Source organism: Pan paniscus, chromosome 10 (genome assembly GCF_029289425.2).
Source record: "Pan paniscus chromosome 10, NHGRI_mPanPan1-v2.0_pri, whole genome shotgun sequence".
NCBI classification, from domain to species: Eukaryota; Metazoa; Chordata; class Mammalia; order Primates; family Hominidae; genus Pan; species Pan paniscus.
In genome coordinates this window covers 130,393,496-130,411,677 of record NC_073259.2, presented here as the reverse complement: position 1 = coordinate 130,411,677, position 18,182 = coordinate 130,393,496, and the positions used below count along the sequence as shown (strand labels likewise).

Here is an 18,182-nt window from a genome sequence, read left to right as displayed (position 1 = left end):
CCAGGCTGGAGTACAGTGGTGTGACCTTGGCTCACTGCAACCTCTGCCTCCCGGGTTCAAGTGATTCTCCTGCCTCACCCTCTTGAGTAGCTGGGACTACAGGTGCGTGCTGCCACCCCCGGCTAAGCTTTGTATTTTTAGTAGGGACTGGGTTTCACCATATTGGCCAGGCTGGTCTCGAACTCCTGACCTTGTGATCTGCCTGCCTCGGCCTCCCAAAGTGCTAGGATTACAGGCATGAGCCACTGCGCCTGGCCTGTTAATTAATTTATTTTTTTAGAGGTGGGAATCTTGCTGTGTTTCCCAGGCTACTTTCCACCTCCTGGGCTCAAGCAATCCTCCCGTCTCAGCTCCCTGAGTAGCTGGGACTGTAGGCACATGCTACCATGCCTAGCTATATTTTCATTTATTTTTATGGTTATTTTTATATCTAACTTTTTTTTTTTTTTGAGACGGAGTCTCGCTGTGTCGCCAGGCTGGAGTGCAATGGCGCAATCTCAGCTCACTGCAACCTCCGCCTCCCAGGTTCACACCATTCTCCTGCCCCAGCCTCCCAAGGAGCTACAGGCACCCGCCACCATGGCCAGCTAGTTTTTTGTATTTTTATTAGAGACGGGGTTTCACTATGTTGGCCAGGATGGTCTCAATATCTTGACCTTGTGATCCGCCTGCCTCGACCTCCCAAAGTGCTGGGATTACAGGCGTGAGCCACTGCGCCCGGCCTATATCTAACTTTTTATAATTAATTTTGATAGTTAACAGCTAAGAATTTGTCTCCATATGCATCTTTTTATTCACAGCCGTGTTTTTATTCATTACCCACAACTTGCATTAAATGCTTCTCGTTAAACACTTGAGCCTTATGTTAGAAGTGCCCAAATAATTTTTATATTTATTTGAAAAATTCTCAGCCTAAATTTGAGTGACTTTGAAAGCCCCAGATTTGAAATAGCAAGGATGGTATTTTAAACTTATAATAATAAATATGATTCCAAGAAATTCAGCTATATAAGGATGTTATTCATTGTTACCTCCGAACGGTCTCTCAAACATAAGTCAGAATGAAGGGAGCATGCTTGCCAGTGTCATTTGGAACTTTCACTGGAAGATGTATGTTTACATGCAAATTGCATAACAATTGACATTGAAAAATGGCAGGAAAGGGTCTGCATATTCTACTTCAGAGTAAAGACCTTTCCTGTCCTGGTCCGTCTGTTTCAGCACTGGATTGGTGACTGATTCACCCTCTCTGTGTGCCTCCCTTACCCACACAGACACTGAGTGCTGCCTGAACAGCACAGCCCGATCCTCACCTAACGGTGTTGGCGAGGGCTGTCCTCATTTCTCACAGTGTTTCCTTGTATTTAGGCTGCTCAAACAGCGGAAGATGCCATGCAGATAATGGAACAGATGACCAAAGAGAAGACTGAGACTCTGGCCTCCTTGGAGGACACCAAGCAAACAAATGCAAAACTACAGAATGAAGTAATCAGATTTAAATAGCTTTTTATACAAAGAACAGCTTACCAACTTGGTAGAATGTTTGGTCACTGACTCAGGATTGCTTATGTTTTTGAAGTGTTTGACTTTACACAGGTTTGAAATGCATGCCAGAGCCACGATAATCTTAATAAAGTGTATCACTTCATTACTTATTAGGATCAACTTTACAAATTGAGGGAAAAATCCTAATAGTGTGGCTAAGGTGACTGTTTACTGATGGCACTAGCGAGAGGAGGTACTGATGGCCTGCTCTAGCTTTTGTATCCTTTATCTTACATCACACACATTGTTTTTTCTCTTCTCTTTCCCAACTTTGAGCCACTAAGTTTTCTTCCTCAGCCCTGAGTCTGATGTAGGCCTTTTCTTGGCCCAATTCAGTACTGATTTCCTTTTGTGTCATCTTGAATGAGTCACTTCTGGAGCAGGGACAAATATGTGGCGTCAAGATATTTTGATTCTGTCCGCAAGTAGCATTTCTCCTTCTGTGGCATTTCTCCTCCTCTTTGGATTTCCCTGCTCCCACCCTCCTAGCTCATACCAACCCTTTCTTCATTTGGAAAGCTGTTATCTAAATCCTAAGCCGACTGAGGCACCAAAATGGTTATGTGAAGTCCTGTGGAACTTCAGATGCTTTTTTGTTGTTGTTGCTTTTTTTGTTTTGTTTTGTTGTTGTTGTTTTGAGATGGAGTCTTGCTCTTGTTGCCCAGGCTGTTGTGCAATGGCATGATCTCGGCTCACTGCAACCTCCACCTCCCGGGTTCAAGTGATTCTCCTGCCTCAGCCTCCCGAGTAGCTGGGATTACAGGTGCCCACTACCACGCCTGGCTAATTTTTGTATTTTAAGTAGGGACGGAGTTTTGCCATGTTGGCCAGGCTGTTCTCGAACTCCTGACCTCGTGATCCTCCCACCTTGGCCTCCCAAAGGGCTGGGATTACAGGCATGAGCCACCACGCCCAGCCCAGATACTTTTAAAAGTAATAGGCAGGTAAGACATTAAGGAAGGAAAGCAAGGGGGAGGCAGTGGCCAAACTGAGGAGCCACTATAAAGACCAGGCCTCCTCATTGTGGAGGTCAAGGATCAACTTTTCAAAGGAGATGAACATTTGGAGGTAATGATATGATAAATAACAACACTTCACATAGAAGGAAGTACATTTATAGAACTGACAATCCTAAGAGAAGATGACTTAAGCTAAAAGTATAAAAGCATTAAAAAATCATAGCTGTTAATCAAAATTAGAAGCTGAAGTAAATGAGAGGATTTTAGGGAATGTGTCTAACCTGCAGCAGTGGAACCAGGGGGAACTGTGTCGTTCTGTAACAGATCCCTTGGTGTCTTTGTTATAGCCAGAATTCAGGGTTGGATGAACCATATTTTCGGACCCATTGTGATATTTTATTTTTCTTGTTTTGTTAATCTGGAATGTTAGGTGTTAAAAGGAAGATGGTAGTTGTAAAACTAGCAAGACATTTTCTAGGACTCCTGACTGGTGGCATGTGGCATGGCAAAAGGAGATAGCTCCCTTTTCTGGCTGTAGGAGACAACTTCTCAAGGCCCAGAAAGCCAGCATGGCCCCAGGAGCCACCTTGAGGAATGGAGGCCCACATGAGCTACCATCCTTGGTGGTGGCTCTGCACCTAGAGCTCCAACCACCTGCCACAGCCTGTGATCAGTCATATCCCCACTCATCCCAGTGACAGCTCTGGCTTTCCACCAAGAGCCAGGCCCTCAGCTGGCTGCATCCCCGTGGGCCAATGATGGAGCCAGGTGGGTGTAAGTGCCCTTCAGTCCCACGACATGGCTTTTTCCTCTCCAGGTTCAAGTTCAGATGGGTAACTAAATTTCTTTCCAGTCTACAAATAATTTTGATTCAAATAAATAATTTTTGTAATGAGGACTATGTAAATCTGGTACTGACATTGAAAAATATCATATCCTAAATCACTAATCTTTGGGGAAAGAAAAGGGTTTCTTTTCATTACAAAGAATAATCCTTGCTGATGTCATTGCTTTGCATTTTATTTCTTGTTTTTAATCATATTTGAATAGCAAGTTCAGTGATAAGTGCTGATAATTGTACACAAGATAAAAGAAAACTTTACTTCTGTGTAGCAATTTAGTTTGACCTTTTGGCCAGGTGTACAGGATATATATATCAGACTAAATGTAAGGAGGAGGTTTGCAGTTTGTAACAGACTTGTCATCTGTAATCTCTTCACCCAGGAGACTTTTTTTTTTTTGCGAGTGACTAATTTCATCTGTCTTTTCAGTACACATTTTCATGAATAATTTGTTCATTCATGTCACTGGAAAATGAAATAATTTCATCAAGTTTTTTTCTCTTGGTCTTTAAGTTGGACACACTTAAAGAAAACAACTTGAAAAATGTGGAAGAGCTGAACAAATCAAAAGAACTCCTGACTGTAGAGAATCAAAAAATGGAAGAATTTAGGAAAGAAATGTAAGTTTCTATCCTTTGAGAAAAAAATATGGAATTTATTTTAAATTGAAAATGTGAACACAATGCTAATTATTTAAAAATTATTTGAGAAGTGCATAAAGTAAACGTATGCAGACTCTATTGCATACCCCAGAAGCAACATCAGTAACCACTGTGAGGTCAGAGCCACAGCTAAGTTAAAGGATCAGAATGAAATGTGTACTGGCTGATGAGTTCAGTTGGGGATTCAGATGTGACTTTGGGGTGGGTGTGGTGGCACGTGCCTGTAATCCCATCACTGGGAGGCTGAGGTGGGTAGATCACTTGAGCCTGGGAGTTTGAGACCAGCCTGGGCAACACAGCAAAACCCTGTTTCTACAAAAAGTACAAAAATTAGTTGGGTATGGTGGTGTGTGCCTATTTGCCAATTACTCAGGAGGCTGAGGTGGGAGGATCACTTGAGCCCGGCAGGTTGAGGCTGCAGTGAGCCATAATCGTGCCACTGCACTCCAGCCTGGGTGACAGAGTGAGATCCTGTCTCAAAAAAAAAAAAAAAGAAGTGACTCGAAAGCCTTGAAAGTACGAGTAGAATCAGAACAGCCAGTCTTAACATTTGGTCTTGGACTTCCGACCTCAAGTGATCCTCCCTCCTCAGCCTCCCAAAGTTCTGGGATTATAGGCATGAACCACTGCGCCTGGCCAGCCAATCTTAACATTTGGAAATGTCAGACCCTTCATTAGCAAGTCCCTCAAAACTCTTTTTATAGGGGGAAGAAAAATCAAATAGCATGTCACTTTCTACATTTTCAGTATTTCAATTTTAAGAGTAATAGACCAGGCACGGTGGTTCATGCCTGTAATCCCAGCACTTTGGAGGCTGAGGTGGGTGGAGCACGAAGTCAGGAGATTGAGACCATCCTGGCTAACACGGTGAAACCCCATCTCTATTAAAAATACAAAGAAATTAGCTGGGCGTGGTGGCGGACGCCTGTAGTCCCAGCTACTCAGGAGGCTAAGGCAGGAGAATGGCGTGAACCCGGGAGGCGGAGTTTGCAGTGAGCCGAGATCGAGCCACTGCACTCCAGCCTGGGCGACAGAGCGAGACTCCATCTCAAAAAAAAAAGAAAAAAGAAAAGGAATCAAACCGTCTGGCATGGAAATGAAATGACCAGCATTTTGGAAGACTGTAAAATTAAGGTTTACACATCAATTTGTTACGTGGTTTCAGGCAGACAGACTGTTCATACTTCCTTTGTTGATGCTAACTCAGTTCTTGCCTTTCAAGTTTGGCTAGTGTAGTTATTAGAGATGGGCATTTTCAGACATTTTAAAGGATGGTTACAGTGTAGATTTCATTTGGTCTTCTATTCTGTTAACGACACTGTATCAACCGTATTAACCTAAAACCCTAAAGCTAATCACCTGGTGAACATTGGAGTGTGTCTTTGTCTTTCATGGTAGGTACAGTTAAGGTAGGAAGGATAAAAAGGTGAGTATATACGGTCCCTGCCCTTCAAGGGTTTGTGTCTTTTTTTTCCAATCCTAATACATAGATGAGATTCAAGCAAAAACAAAAACATCAGTTCCAAACTGCTGTTTTAAGTCACCATCCTCAATACTATTTGTTGATTGAGCTTGGATTAAGCTAGCACATGTGTGGTTCTTCGGGGAGTTTTAAAATTTTCCTGGGAGTAATCTGAGCTGCTCCTGCGAGGGGATGCACAGCTCGTGATGTCGGTGATTTTCTTCCTCAGTCCTAGTTTAAATGGCAGGTCTCTAGATGATGGGATTATGTTTAAACAGTTCCAACGATTTCATTTATGCAGATTTATAAATTTACAATTGTGATTATGGTCATCAGGGGAGGCTTCAATTTCCTTGGCCTGCCAACATCAAGTGACACAAATAGAAGATGGGTCACCATGACAGGAAAAACAAAGTCATTTGTTGTAATGTGACAGTTTAGTTCTATTCATTCAGAAAGCAGGGTGCAGGTACAGATTAGGATTTCTTTTCTTGGTGACACGAGTCATTTTGCAAACCTGAAGGGCTTTGGGGCACCAGGTTGAATTCCTGCATTGTGTCCCACGGGCAGCTGGTGAGGGAGAATGTGAACTGCCACGAGAGACTCCCTCTCCAACCTGCACTGCCATAATCCCACCGCCAAGCTCCCTGGGTCCTACTAGGTGATGGAGGGGCAGGGCCAAGTGGACCTGGCCAAGAGGGTTCTTGGGGTTTAGATAAAATTCCATTTTCCTGCAGTACTACTTACGAGTCTTTTGTTGTTTTTATTTGTTTGTTTGTTTCTGAGACAGAGTCTCTGTTCCCCAGACTGGAGTGTAGTGGTGTGATCTCTGCTCACCACGACCTCTGCCTCCTGGGTTCAAGCAATTTTCGTGCCTCAACCTCCCAAGTAGCTGAGATTACAGGCACGCATCGCCATGCCCAGCTAATTTTTTTGTACTTTTTTTTTTTTTTTTTTTTTTTGAGATGGAGTCTCACCCTTTAGCCCAGGCTAGAGTGCAGTGGTGCAGTCTCGGCTCACTGCAACCTCCGCCTCCCGGGTTGAAGCGATTCTCCTGCCTCAGCCTCCCGAGTAGCTGGGATTACAGGTGCCTGCCACCACACCCATCTAATTTTTGTATTTTTAGTAGAAACAGGGTTTCACCATATTCGCCAGGCTGTACTCGAACGCCTGACCTTGTGATCCGCCTGCCTCAGCCTCCCAAAGTGCTGGGATTACAGCTGTGAGCCACTGCGCCTGGCCATTTTTTTGTATTTTTAGTAGAGATGGGGTTTCACCATGTTGGCCAGGCTGGTCTTGAACTCCTGGCCTCAAATGATCTGCCCGCCTTGACCTCCCAAAGTGCTGGGATTACAGGCGGGAGCCACTGCACCTGGCTCTTAGGAGTCTTTTGTTGCGGTCATTACTAGTATTCCAGTGAGATCACCTTTAATGTTCAGAGTCCTCACTGAATCCTGTCATGTCACCTACCCTCAGTGTGGTGTTGGTTTCACCCTTATGAAGACATAGTTTTTTTTTTGTTGTTGTTGTTGTTTTGAAATGGAGTTTTGCTCTTGTTGCCCAGGATGGAGTGCAGTGGCATGATCTTGGCTCACTGTAACCTCCGCCTCCTGGGTTCAAGTGGTTCTCCTGCCTCAGTAGCTGGGATTACAGGCATGTACCACCGTGCCCAGCTAATTTTGTATTTTTAGTAGAGACGGGGTTTCTCCATGTTGATCAGGCTGGTCTCGAACTACCAACCTCAGGTGATCCGCCTGCCTCGGCCTCCCAAAGTACTGGGATTATAGGCATGAGCCACCACGCCCGGCCAGGTGACATAAATTGTTTTTGTGACCCCCTCCTTCGAATTATTCCGTTGACTAATAAAAGCTTAGCTGAGATTGTGGCTCCAGCTGCTGTCATGCTAACCCCAGCCTGTGCTGAGCTGTTCCTGGTGCTGTACTCCCCAGACCTCTGATCCCTGAACACATTCAGGTGGGGAGGGACCGGATCCCAGGGCAGAAAGAGCCTGGGCTGCTTTGGATTTTCTACTATTTTTCTGCCCCAACAGACCTGAGGGAATCACATCTTCCTGTCAGTGACTTGGCACAATATGGCTGGGACTGTTAACGGGAGGGAGGAGCAGTGGGAGACACGCTGGTAGCATTCCATGGAAGCCGGCACAGGAGGTATGGGGAGTAGGTTGAAAAAGCCCCTGCCCCTGATGACTGGTGGCTTTCTGGTCAGATTTCCAGGGCCTTCTGCGGTAAGAGGGCTGTGTAATGGGAACAGTGCTTCTCAAAACAAACAGTCACTTTGCTATTCCTTAGTCTTATTCCTCAGAGCTCAAAGCTGGAGAATGAGCAGCTGCTTACTTCTTCCGTGGTTTAACGTGTATGGGGTTTTGCGTGTCCTCTGGAGCTTTTTTGGTGTTTCTCTTCACCTAATAGGACTGTGGTTCCTGGAGAAAAAGGGGCACCAATAAAGACACAGGGTTTCTTATTTTTTTGAGACAGGGTGTCACTCTGTTGCCCTAGCTAGAGTACAGTGGCAGCAGTCTCAGCTCACTGCAGCCTCCACCTCCCGGGTTTAATTCATCATGCCACCCCAGCCTCCCAAGTAGCTGGGATCACAGACATGCACCACCACGCCCAACTAATTTTTGTATTTTTAGTAGAGATGGGGTTTTGCCATGTTGGCCAGGCTGGTCTCGAACTCCTGGCCTCAAGTGATCCGCCTGCCTCCCAAAGTGCTGGGATTACAGGCTTGAGCCACTACGCTCAGCCACCACAAGGGTTCTAATAGGAACCCCTCCCTCTAGAATATTGCCCTTGCCCCTGGAAACCAGCACTTGTAACTGAATGTTCTTTTCCTGTGTGCCACTTACAAGGCTGCTTTTAGGAAAGCTCTTGCTTGATTTCGGTTAGCCAGCTCCTATTTTCAGTTGTAGATAACAATGAAACAGTTTCTTGTGGTGTATAATTTTGGATCTTAGGGGGAAAAGGGTATAAGTAATCTAATTTTTGTCTTTACTAACCTGGCACAGTAGTAAATGTACAATACATTTAGCATGATAATAGATTTATGATGGATTCATAAGTAAAATGTTTACAATATTAACAATGTTTGTCTTTAGTTTTAAACCTAGTCTCTTCTGTGTCAAGGTATCTTGTCATGTAGAAAGAAAAGTAGCTTCTTTAAAAACCATTAGAAATATTTTCGTAGCTATTTTGAAAATCATTCCTTGAGTATTTCCAGAATTTGGGTTATTGGAGCCTCTTTCCTCTATGAAATGGATTCACCCACTACCCACTAAAGAAAAAACAAAGTGCTCTATATCTGAATCACGACTGAAGTCATCTGCCAGCTGTAGCTCCTGTTCTTGTGGTTTTGCTGCTCACTGGCTTTATGATTTGGGGCAAATCTGTTTACTTCCCGGAGCTTCAGTCTTCTCATTAAAACATAAATGACATGAGCCTCCTTGGGCTTTGAGGATTAAATGAGAAAATGGACATGGAAGCATTTTGTAAATTTTAAAACAATAATTGTGGCCGGGCGCGGTGGCTCATGCCTATAATCCCAGCACTTTGGGAGGCCGAGGTGGGCAGATCACGAGGTCAAGAGATCCAGACCATCCTGGCCAACATGATGAAACCCCGTCTCTACTAAAAATACAAAAATTGGCTGGGCGCGGTGGTGGGCACCTGTAGTCCCAGTTACTCAGGAGGCTGAGGCAGGAGAATGGCGTGAACCTGGGAGGTGGAGCTTGCAGTGAGCCGAGTTCGTGCCACTGCACTCCAGCCTGGGCGACAGAGCGAGATTCTGTCTCAAAAAAAAAAAAAAATAATAATAATAATAATAATTTTGTTTTTATAGGTCAATGCTTTAGGATACTTTGGCCACTTTTAGATTACTTCCTTGATGTGTCGTTTTTATTTTCCTTCCTGTGGGCTTGAGAGAGAAGGAACAGGAGTATAAGCGTAGCACTTTGACAGGCCACACACATGTAGACACCATGTAGCCACTCATGAAGGCAGTGACCACCTGGGAAATATGTTTAGCTTATGGTAATTTTACCATAAGGAAATTTGATTTGTCAAAGATTGATGGACTTTGGACAGATGAACTTTCACTGTGATATGTGTGTATGTGCATGTATATACATATATACATATATAGAGAGAGATTCATATATATGCGTCTCTTTTGTGAGTGACTAGCTGAGGCTAAAATTCCTTCTCAGTTTATCTTCAATTGCTAAATAAACATCTCTGTAAAAAGCCTAATTTAGTGTGCTAAGAGAATTTTTGTGTGGATTTATTTCCCTAAGTCTTCCTGAGGTCATCCCAGTGTGCATATTATAGGTGGATGGAGAATTAAAAATTGAGAAAATCGAATGTGCCAAGAACTGCCACCCATTAGACAATTGAAGTTAAAAATAGATGCGTTCATGCATCAGCAGATGGATTCATACCCAGATGACTTGATTCAGAATTCAGCCATGTATGACAGCTTGCTAAATGGAGTTTAACCAACACAGATGTACTTAAAATTCACAATTCCATCAAAACCCTCTATAGCATAAAACTAAGATTTAGTGATCAAATATTGTGCATATTCATGTATAAAGGATAATGTTTAGGATGTATGTTTTGGATTATTTTAAGAACAAGAAGATGTTTAATAAATATACCTATCCTGTTCATTTTTTCTATGCTGATATTCATGGTATAAGTTAGCAGTCTCTATTATATTTTTATTTGCTTCTTTCAATTATAAATTAGCATTGTGGAAAGACTACTATAAAATAAAACACCTGTTATGTAATTAGGAAACTATATTTCCTTGGGGCATTCCGCCTCTAGTTGTCCTAAAAATATACTCAGATTTACATCAGCACTTGACTCTGACAGATACTGGTAAATGGGACCGTTGGATTTTTATTTCTTCCAGAAAAAAACAAATTATAGATCTGTGCAGTTAGAACAGAGTGCCTTGGCAGCAAATTAAATCACTTTATCAACGAAGTGGGTTTTAGTAAAATCATCTAATGGAAATATTCCTAAAGACAGGAGGGCTGTACTGACCATCTCATTTGTCATTTATTTTATAGCAAAATTCCTTTTTTATGGGGTAAGTTTGGGTGGTGGGAGGGTGGGCATAGGGTTTATTAGGTTCTGAAAAATGTAATAATTGTGGGTGGCAGTCCTCCTTTTGGGAGGTTATGGCTATTTAACCCCTTCTGCATGTAGATAATACTGTCTGCTGTTATTATAGATCCTATCAGGCACGTGACCCAGATAGATATATTTTCTTCAGTGCTGTGAAGCTGGTTGTCTCCCACAGTTTCCTTGCCTGTCTTGTTTCTATGGTAACCCTGCACTCACTGTCCTTGCAGAGAAACCCTAAAGCAGGCAGCAGCTCAGAAGTCCCAGCAGCTTTCAGCGTTGCAAGAAGAGAACGTTAAACTTGCTGAGGAGCTGGGGAGAAGCAGGGACGAAGTCACAAGTCATCAAAAGGTCAGTGTCCTTTGGCGAGGGGTTCCAGCTGTGCCATGCTGGGTGCTGCTGCTGTTGGCAGCATGCTCAGAGGCCACTCGGAGGTCTGCTCAGTGTGGTGGGGTCATTCCAAACGGAATTCCAAGTTACCTGTGCTATGTGTCTCCTTGTTTTCAAACATGCTGCTGTAGGATTTAGGGTAGGAGAGATTTGACAGGTCCTTTAAAAAACACACAGAACACTGGAACTTGCAAGCAAGTAGAAAATACTATCTTTATTAGACAATCTTGTAGCTCAACATTTAAATGGAAGGGGACAGTATCTTCACCCTACTACTACTTGGATTACAAAATTATTTTTCTCTTAAGATTTTTTTCACTTTCATCAAAATTGATTTTGAAGAAACAGATTCCAAGAATATAGATTTGGTGTAAGTGTTGGCAGCTGATTTTAAATAGAACTCTGCTTTTGTTTAAATTAAAAAACATGCTTAAGCCTTTTCTAATGAAACTGTGCATACATGTACACTTGTGTGCATTGGTAAATATAGAATATATGTTACAACTGGCATGAACTATAAGCAAACCACAACCTATTTACTTCTATATTTAAATTACAAAGGTTTCTTATAGAAGTTGATTAAACATGGCAACAAAACTGATTTTAAAGGAAGCTATATTCTGCCTTTTATTCTTCTCTAACAGTTGAATCAAAGTGCTGAATTGTGAGTCACATCTGACTTCAGAGCAGCAGCTTAAAATTACATTTTTAAGAGACTTTTGCTGTGTAGTCATTCATTCTTGTTTTGTACTCCAAGGGGAAAAATTTTTTTTTCCCGTTGTGTGTTGCAAACATTAATTCTTACTTGGGATGGATTAGTTTGGGGTAGTTGTACTGAGTACCCATTGACATGGTGCAATTTGTGGTGAAAGCACTTTTTGGAAAGTTAACTTTAGACTTTAAAATCTTCACTGTTGCTCTCCACAATTTTCTTATTTTGTGGAAGAAATGCCACATCTCTTCAGACTCCAAGATGATGATGATGCTGTTGGTGATAGTAGCTAACATTTATGGGCTCTTGCTATGTGACAGGCACAAATAAGTGCTAGCTATCATCGCAGTCCTTGCCATAATTCTAAGCAATAGCACTATTATTATCCCCATTTGTAAAAGGGGAAACGGAAGCACAAAGATGATAGTAATTTGTTCAGCATCATTTGGCGACTAGTGTCAAGAGATGTCATCTTCTGATGGGGGCCAAGGAGAGTATCAGTGTGTTGACTTAACTAGGGTCACTGCACTCTCCTTTGATGAGTTTGTGAGAAACTGGAGGTCATGAAGAATGGAAGCCCATTGACCAGCAGGGGTTCTTTCTTCCTGGCACAAGCTAAAACACCTACAGCATTTGGCATCTCCAGCATCAGTGTGTCCACAGGGACTTGGAAGAGAAGGACTTTGGCTAAGTGCTGAGTCTATTGCCATCTCCTGTCATTTCATTGAACATCTCTGGTAGAGAGAGTGGGTTCCATAAATAGGAGGAACTTACAGAGATCATCCTCTTGACTTATGCTGTGACCTTAACTGGACTGATGATTACAGTTCTTGTCTCTGTCACTCAGAACCAGAAGGGATTCAGGAGACATCATGCTTCCTTGTTTAGAATTTCCCACAGTTTCTTTGCCTGACTTGGGCTCCTCTCCATCCTAGCAGCTCTGTTCTCTTTTGCAGTAGAGATTTCAATTAGCTTCCTACTGAAAAGGTTTTGTGATTAAAAAATGTAAAAATCAGGCACTTTGCAGAGTGTTAGAAAGTAATGCCTACAGGAATGGCTAAGAAGTGACTTACTTTTAAAGAATGGGTGGATTCTTAAGCCACTGGTAGTTTTCTGTATGTAACTCAGAAGGAGAAATAATGTGTGTGTGAATTAAAATGTGATAGGCTTTCATGATGGAGATTGTGAAAAACATTGATTACCAAGAAAGATTATAGACCATTCTTTCCATGGTATATATATTTCAAAAGAGTGGAGTGAGCCACCCATTTAAAGTAACTTAGAAGCCACCTTAGTTTAATGAAGACCGATTAATTCATCGGGCTCTGTTACTCTTTTATTGTATCATCTCCAAGAATTCTATAAAATTTCACTTAGTTGCTTTCTCCAGTTAAGTCAGACTATTGATCAGCTGTGTTAGAAATGTATTACAGAGCTACAGTATTTGGCAGAAATGCTATTTTAAAAAAATAATTTTAGTTGTAGTACTACAGAAAAATTTGCTTTTTCATTCTAAAATCGAGACAGTGGAGACTAGATTGACTTGGGAAAGGTAAATACTGACCCACGACCTAGGTTCTCTCCTGATTCCTTTATTTAGAAGCACCATAATTTGTTGAACTGAGCTGATTGCTTTACCATTATTTCATGGAATCATCACAACCTACCTCAGAGATAGTAGGATTATTTTTAGACAGGAAACAGGCTCAAAAGTGAACTAATGGCTGGGCACAGTGACTCACACCTGTAATCTCAGCATTTTGGGAGGCCGAGGCGGGTGGATCACGAGGTCAGGAGTTCGAGACCGGCCTGGCCAAGATGGTGAAACCCCATCTCTACTAAAAATACAAAAATTAACCAGGCATGGTGGCGGGCGCCTGTAATCCCAGCTACTCGGGATACTGAGGGAGAGAATTGCTTGAACCTGGGAGGTGGAGGTTACAGTGAGCCGAGATCGTGCCACTGCACTCCAGCCTGGGCGACAGAGCGAGACTCTGTCTCAAAAAAAAAAAAAAGTGAACTTACCAAGGATACACAGATAGGCAGTGGAGGAGCTGAGATTTGAAATTGTGTTTGAAAGCCTGTTTGTCCAGCTGCTGTTCTATTCTGAGAATAAAACTTTTTTCTGCTTACTTCATGATTATTGTTCAAGATTTTAAAAAGCTGTGAGCTAGAAATGGGGTAGGTGGGGTCAAACATTGCTCTAAAAATGGCTTCTGAACCCTACTGGTACTTTTTTTTTCTGCCTCAAATATTTATTTTGCTTAGAAAACCCAGTGCATCCCAGAATCTTGCCATTCACAGGTCTGCTTTTGCATCTTTTCTTGTCTCCTTTCCCACTTGGTGATCATGTCCTCATTGTTAAAGGCCCATGTTAAAGGTCATGGCCTCTGATCTTAAGCAGAGCGAGCTGCTGCCCCTCTGTGGTCAGGTGCGGGCTCTGCAGTGCCCTGACCTTAGAACCCAGCATTTTGGTCAGGATCGTGTGCTTCTGCTTCTCCCACAGACAGTGAGAAAGTAGGAATCATAGAGCACGACGTGTAGGTTTGAATGAATGCATGGGTGTTTGGTGAGTATCTTGTTTTTAGCCAGGGCCCCAGTTTCTGTTTTACAGAAGAAGACAGAGGACTTTGTGACTGCTCTTTCCATTTTTTAGATGATTCACCTTACTTCCAGCTTCATAGCTGAATTAGTCGGGGTTCTCTAGAGGGACAGAACTAGTAGGATAGATAGATATCAAGGGGAGTTTATTAAGGACTGTTAACTCACACAATCACAAGGTCCCACACGAGGCCATCTGCAAGCTGAGGACCAAGGAAGCCAGTTCGAGTCCCAAAGCTGAAGAACTTGAAGTCCGATGTTCTAGGGCAGGAAGCTTCCAGCATGGGAGAAAAATGTAGGCTGGGAGGCTAAGCCAGTCTAGTCTTTTCACGTTCTTCTGCTTGCTTTTTTTTTTTTTTTTTTAGATGGAGTCTCACTCTGTAGTCCAAGCTGGAGTGCAGTGGCTCGAACACTTGGCCTCCTGGGCTTAAGTGATTCTCATGCCTCAGCCTTCCTAGTAGCTGGGACTACAGGTGCGTGCCACCAGGCCTGGCTAATTTATTGTATTTTAGTAGAGACTGGGTTTCATCATGTTGCCCAGGGTGATCTCGAACTCCTGAGCTTAGGCAATCCGCCCACCTCAGCCTCCCAAAGTGCTGGGATTACAGGCATGAGCCACTGCGCTCAGCCATCTGACTGCTTTTTATTCTGGTCAAGCTGGCAGCTGATTACGTTGTGCCCACCTAGATGAAAGGTGGGCAGCCTTTCTCAGCCCACTGACTCAGATGTGAAATTTCCTTTAGCAACACCCTCACAGACATACCCAGGATCAGTACTTTGCATCCTCAATCCAATCGAGTTGACACTCAGTATTAACCATCGCAGTAGCTTTTGTTGCAGAGTTGTGGTGGCCAAAAACCTGATCACCAACTTAGTGGGGCATTTGCTCTTTGTGTGGCTGGTAGAAGCATACAGTGTAAATTCAGGCAAGGTCATATAGTTTAAGATTAATGGAAACTATACAGAGCATTCGTTTCTTTTTTAAGAGACAGAGTCTCACTTTGTCGCCTGGGCTGGAGAGCAGTGGCACTATCATAGCTCACTGCAGCCTCAACCTCCTGGGCTCAAGGGATCCTTCAGCCTCAGGCTCCCCAGTAGCTGGGACTATAGGTATAGTCTACCCCTATTTTCTTTTCATAGGGAATTCTAAAAATAATGTTGATTCTTCTATAGAAATAGTCACCTTAGGTAGTCACTTTTGATATGTCTGATTTATCATTTCCAAACCTCACATGTGTTCCACCTTGTAAAGATAGCAAATACAGTGAGCTATCACTATGGGAACAGAGCTGATTCTCCCCCTGGCTATTTGTAGAATGAGGTTACAGTTTGCTTATGGAAACCGGACAGGGATTAAATGACTCAATAACTGTATTTCATGAACAGTTTTTCCTGACAGAGGTTATAGCAGATGTATTATACAAAAAAATTGGGGTTAGCATCTAAATTGATCATGAATAGTCACCTGCCATTTAAATGAGCCTGAATTCCCAGACATGAATGCTTAGAAAGGGAAAGCTATTTTTAGCTTACTGTGTATTAGTTTGGAAAAATGGTGGTTATCAGCCATCATAATTTTAATCTGGGCTCAGGGGACTTCTGGGCAACTAGGGCTGATTGAAGCTGGATCACAGACTCTGTCTCCCTTCAGTACCCAATGCTATGAACACAGTTTTTCTGTATTAAAAAATGTGTCCAGCAGAAGCCAACAAAGCCAGTCAACTTCATGCTATAAACTTTTAAATTGGCACCCAAGGTTGGACGTGGAGGCTCACGCCTGTAATCCCAGCCCTTTAGGAGGCTGAGGCAGACAGATCACCTGAGGTCAGGAGTTCGAGACTAGCTGAGAAACATGGTGAAACCCCATCTCTAATAAAAAATACAAAAATTAGCCGGGCATGGTGGTGCATGCCTGTAATTCTGGCTACTCGGGAGACTGAGGCAGGAGAATCACTTGAACCCGGGAGGCAGAGGTTGCAGTTAGTCGAGATCGTACCACTGGACTCCAGCCTGGGCGACAGAGCAAGACTCCGTCTCAAAAAATAAAAAGTAAATTGGCAACCAAGAAAGGAAACAAAATTGTGGTTTGACTCTGACACTTTGTCCCCAGTGGTAAGTGGAAAGGACGGTGAACAGCAAAATCCTGAGAATTTGTACTTGAATTCTCTCCATCCCTGTGCCCAGTCTAGTTTGGAAAAAATTAGACTGAAGAGGTGAGTAGACAGCCTGGGAAAAGTAAAGGAAAAATTTCTGAGGCTCAATGCCCTTTTGCACCACCGCAGGATTTTACCAACGGTGGGAAAAACTGCCAGTGGTCATTTTCTGTAGCTAGTCCAGCCAACAAACTGCAGCTGACAGGCACAGGGCACTGTGGGTATTTTTCTCAAGTGATAATAAGTCCGCAGTAGGCAGTCCGGGCGGGTACCCCCTCAGGAACGTCTGGACGGAGCTGGCCCTTCCTTCCTGCTTGCTGCTCTGCTAGGCGTGTAGTTCTTGTCCGTCTGATCCCCGGTTAGCTATTGTACCTCAAGCATCGCAGAGCTTTCTGGATGGAAGCAGGGGGAGGACAAGGCAGGGAAATGCAAAGGGCTTCTCACATGGCTCTGTCTTCTAATTTGGGGAAGAAAGTTCACATTTCTATGATCGTATCACATAACCACCTCCAATCACAGGAGAGGCTGGGTTCCAGTCTCTAGGAAGGGAAGGTAGCAGAAGCAGTAGGAGCACTGTGGAAAGAGCTGACTGGGGATGCGTGCCCCAAGGCTGAGGATGTTCTCCTGTGGGAATGGGATTACCTGTGTTCAGGTAGAGTGAGTGATGTGCATAGAACACTGAAGAAAAATCTCAGGAAAGAGATCACCAACGGAGTCTATGTGTAGCCTCAACTATCCCAACCTTGACTCTATCCAGAAACCTCTGGCTACAGAAATGTGTCAATTACAGTGCTTAACTTTTAGCTGTAACGTGGGGTTAAAGATAAAGGCCTCAGATAATGTAGGAAGGTTGTTGGGGGAAACTCACGGTATATGTGAGCCAAGGGAAGGTCTAGGTAGAGCCATCCAGAATAAGATGAAGTGTACACATTCTGCACCCTAAGAGGGAAAAGAGAAAGAACGGAACATCAAGAGCCAGAGAGAGACAGGAATTCAGGCCAAGAGAAGCTGTTACCCAGGGAAAATAGTGCTTTGTGTTATGTAAAACTCAAGTTATTTGAATAAAACAAAACAACTGTTCAAAGAGAAGATGATAAAATGACACAAGTTTAACAGGGAGATTGAAGAATTAAGGAAACAAATTGAAGACCAAACCATACCAGATCAAGACTACTAAATAAATCATAAACAGGAAGCAGCCTTATAAGCATTCCTTAAAATATAAAGGAAAGGGCCAGATGCAGTGGCTCATGCCTGTAATCCCAGCAATTTGGGAGGCCAAGCCAGGAGACTGTTTGAGCTTAGGAGTTCAAGACCAGCCTGGGCAACATAGCAAGACCCTGTCTCAAAAATGTATCTATATTTAGGCTGGGCACGGTGGCTCAAGCCTGTAATTCTAGGACTGTGTGAGGCCGAGGTGGGCAGATCACTTGAGGTCAGGAGTTTGAAACCAGCCTGGCTAACATGGCAAAACCCTGTCTCTACTAAAAATACAAAAATTAGCCAGGCGTGGTGGTGCCTGCCTGTAATCCCAGCTACTTGGATACTGACACGGGAGAATAGCTTGAACCCAGGAGGTGGAGGTTGCAGTGAGCCGAGACCACACCACTGCATACCAGCCTGGGGGACAGAGCAAGATTCTGTCTCAAATATATGTGTGTGTGCGTGTGTGTAAGTATTAGGAGACGCGATAAGGAAATTTCCCCAAG

At 43.3% G+C, this 18,182-nt stretch overlaps 1 protein-coding gene across 7 annotated transcripts in view; it reads left to right on the top strand.

Moving 5' to 3' along the window:
* Window positions 1-18,182, top strand: part of CLIP1 (CAP-Gly domain containing linker protein 1) — a 151,405-nt gene that overhangs the window by 102,157 nt on the left and 31,066 nt on the right. For all 7 annotated transcript variants that reach the window (XM_063593747.1, XM_034934711.4, XM_057299548.2 and 4 more), the window contains 3 exons: window positions 1,369-1,485; window positions 3,860-3,966; window positions 10,848-10,968. In XM_063593747.1, coding sequence (XP_063449817.1) covers window positions 1,369-1,485; window positions 3,860-3,966; window positions 10,848-10,968 — 345 coding nt within the window. The remainder of the gene's footprint in view (window positions 1-1,368; window positions 1,486-3,859; window positions 3,967-10,847; window positions 10,969-18,182) is intronic.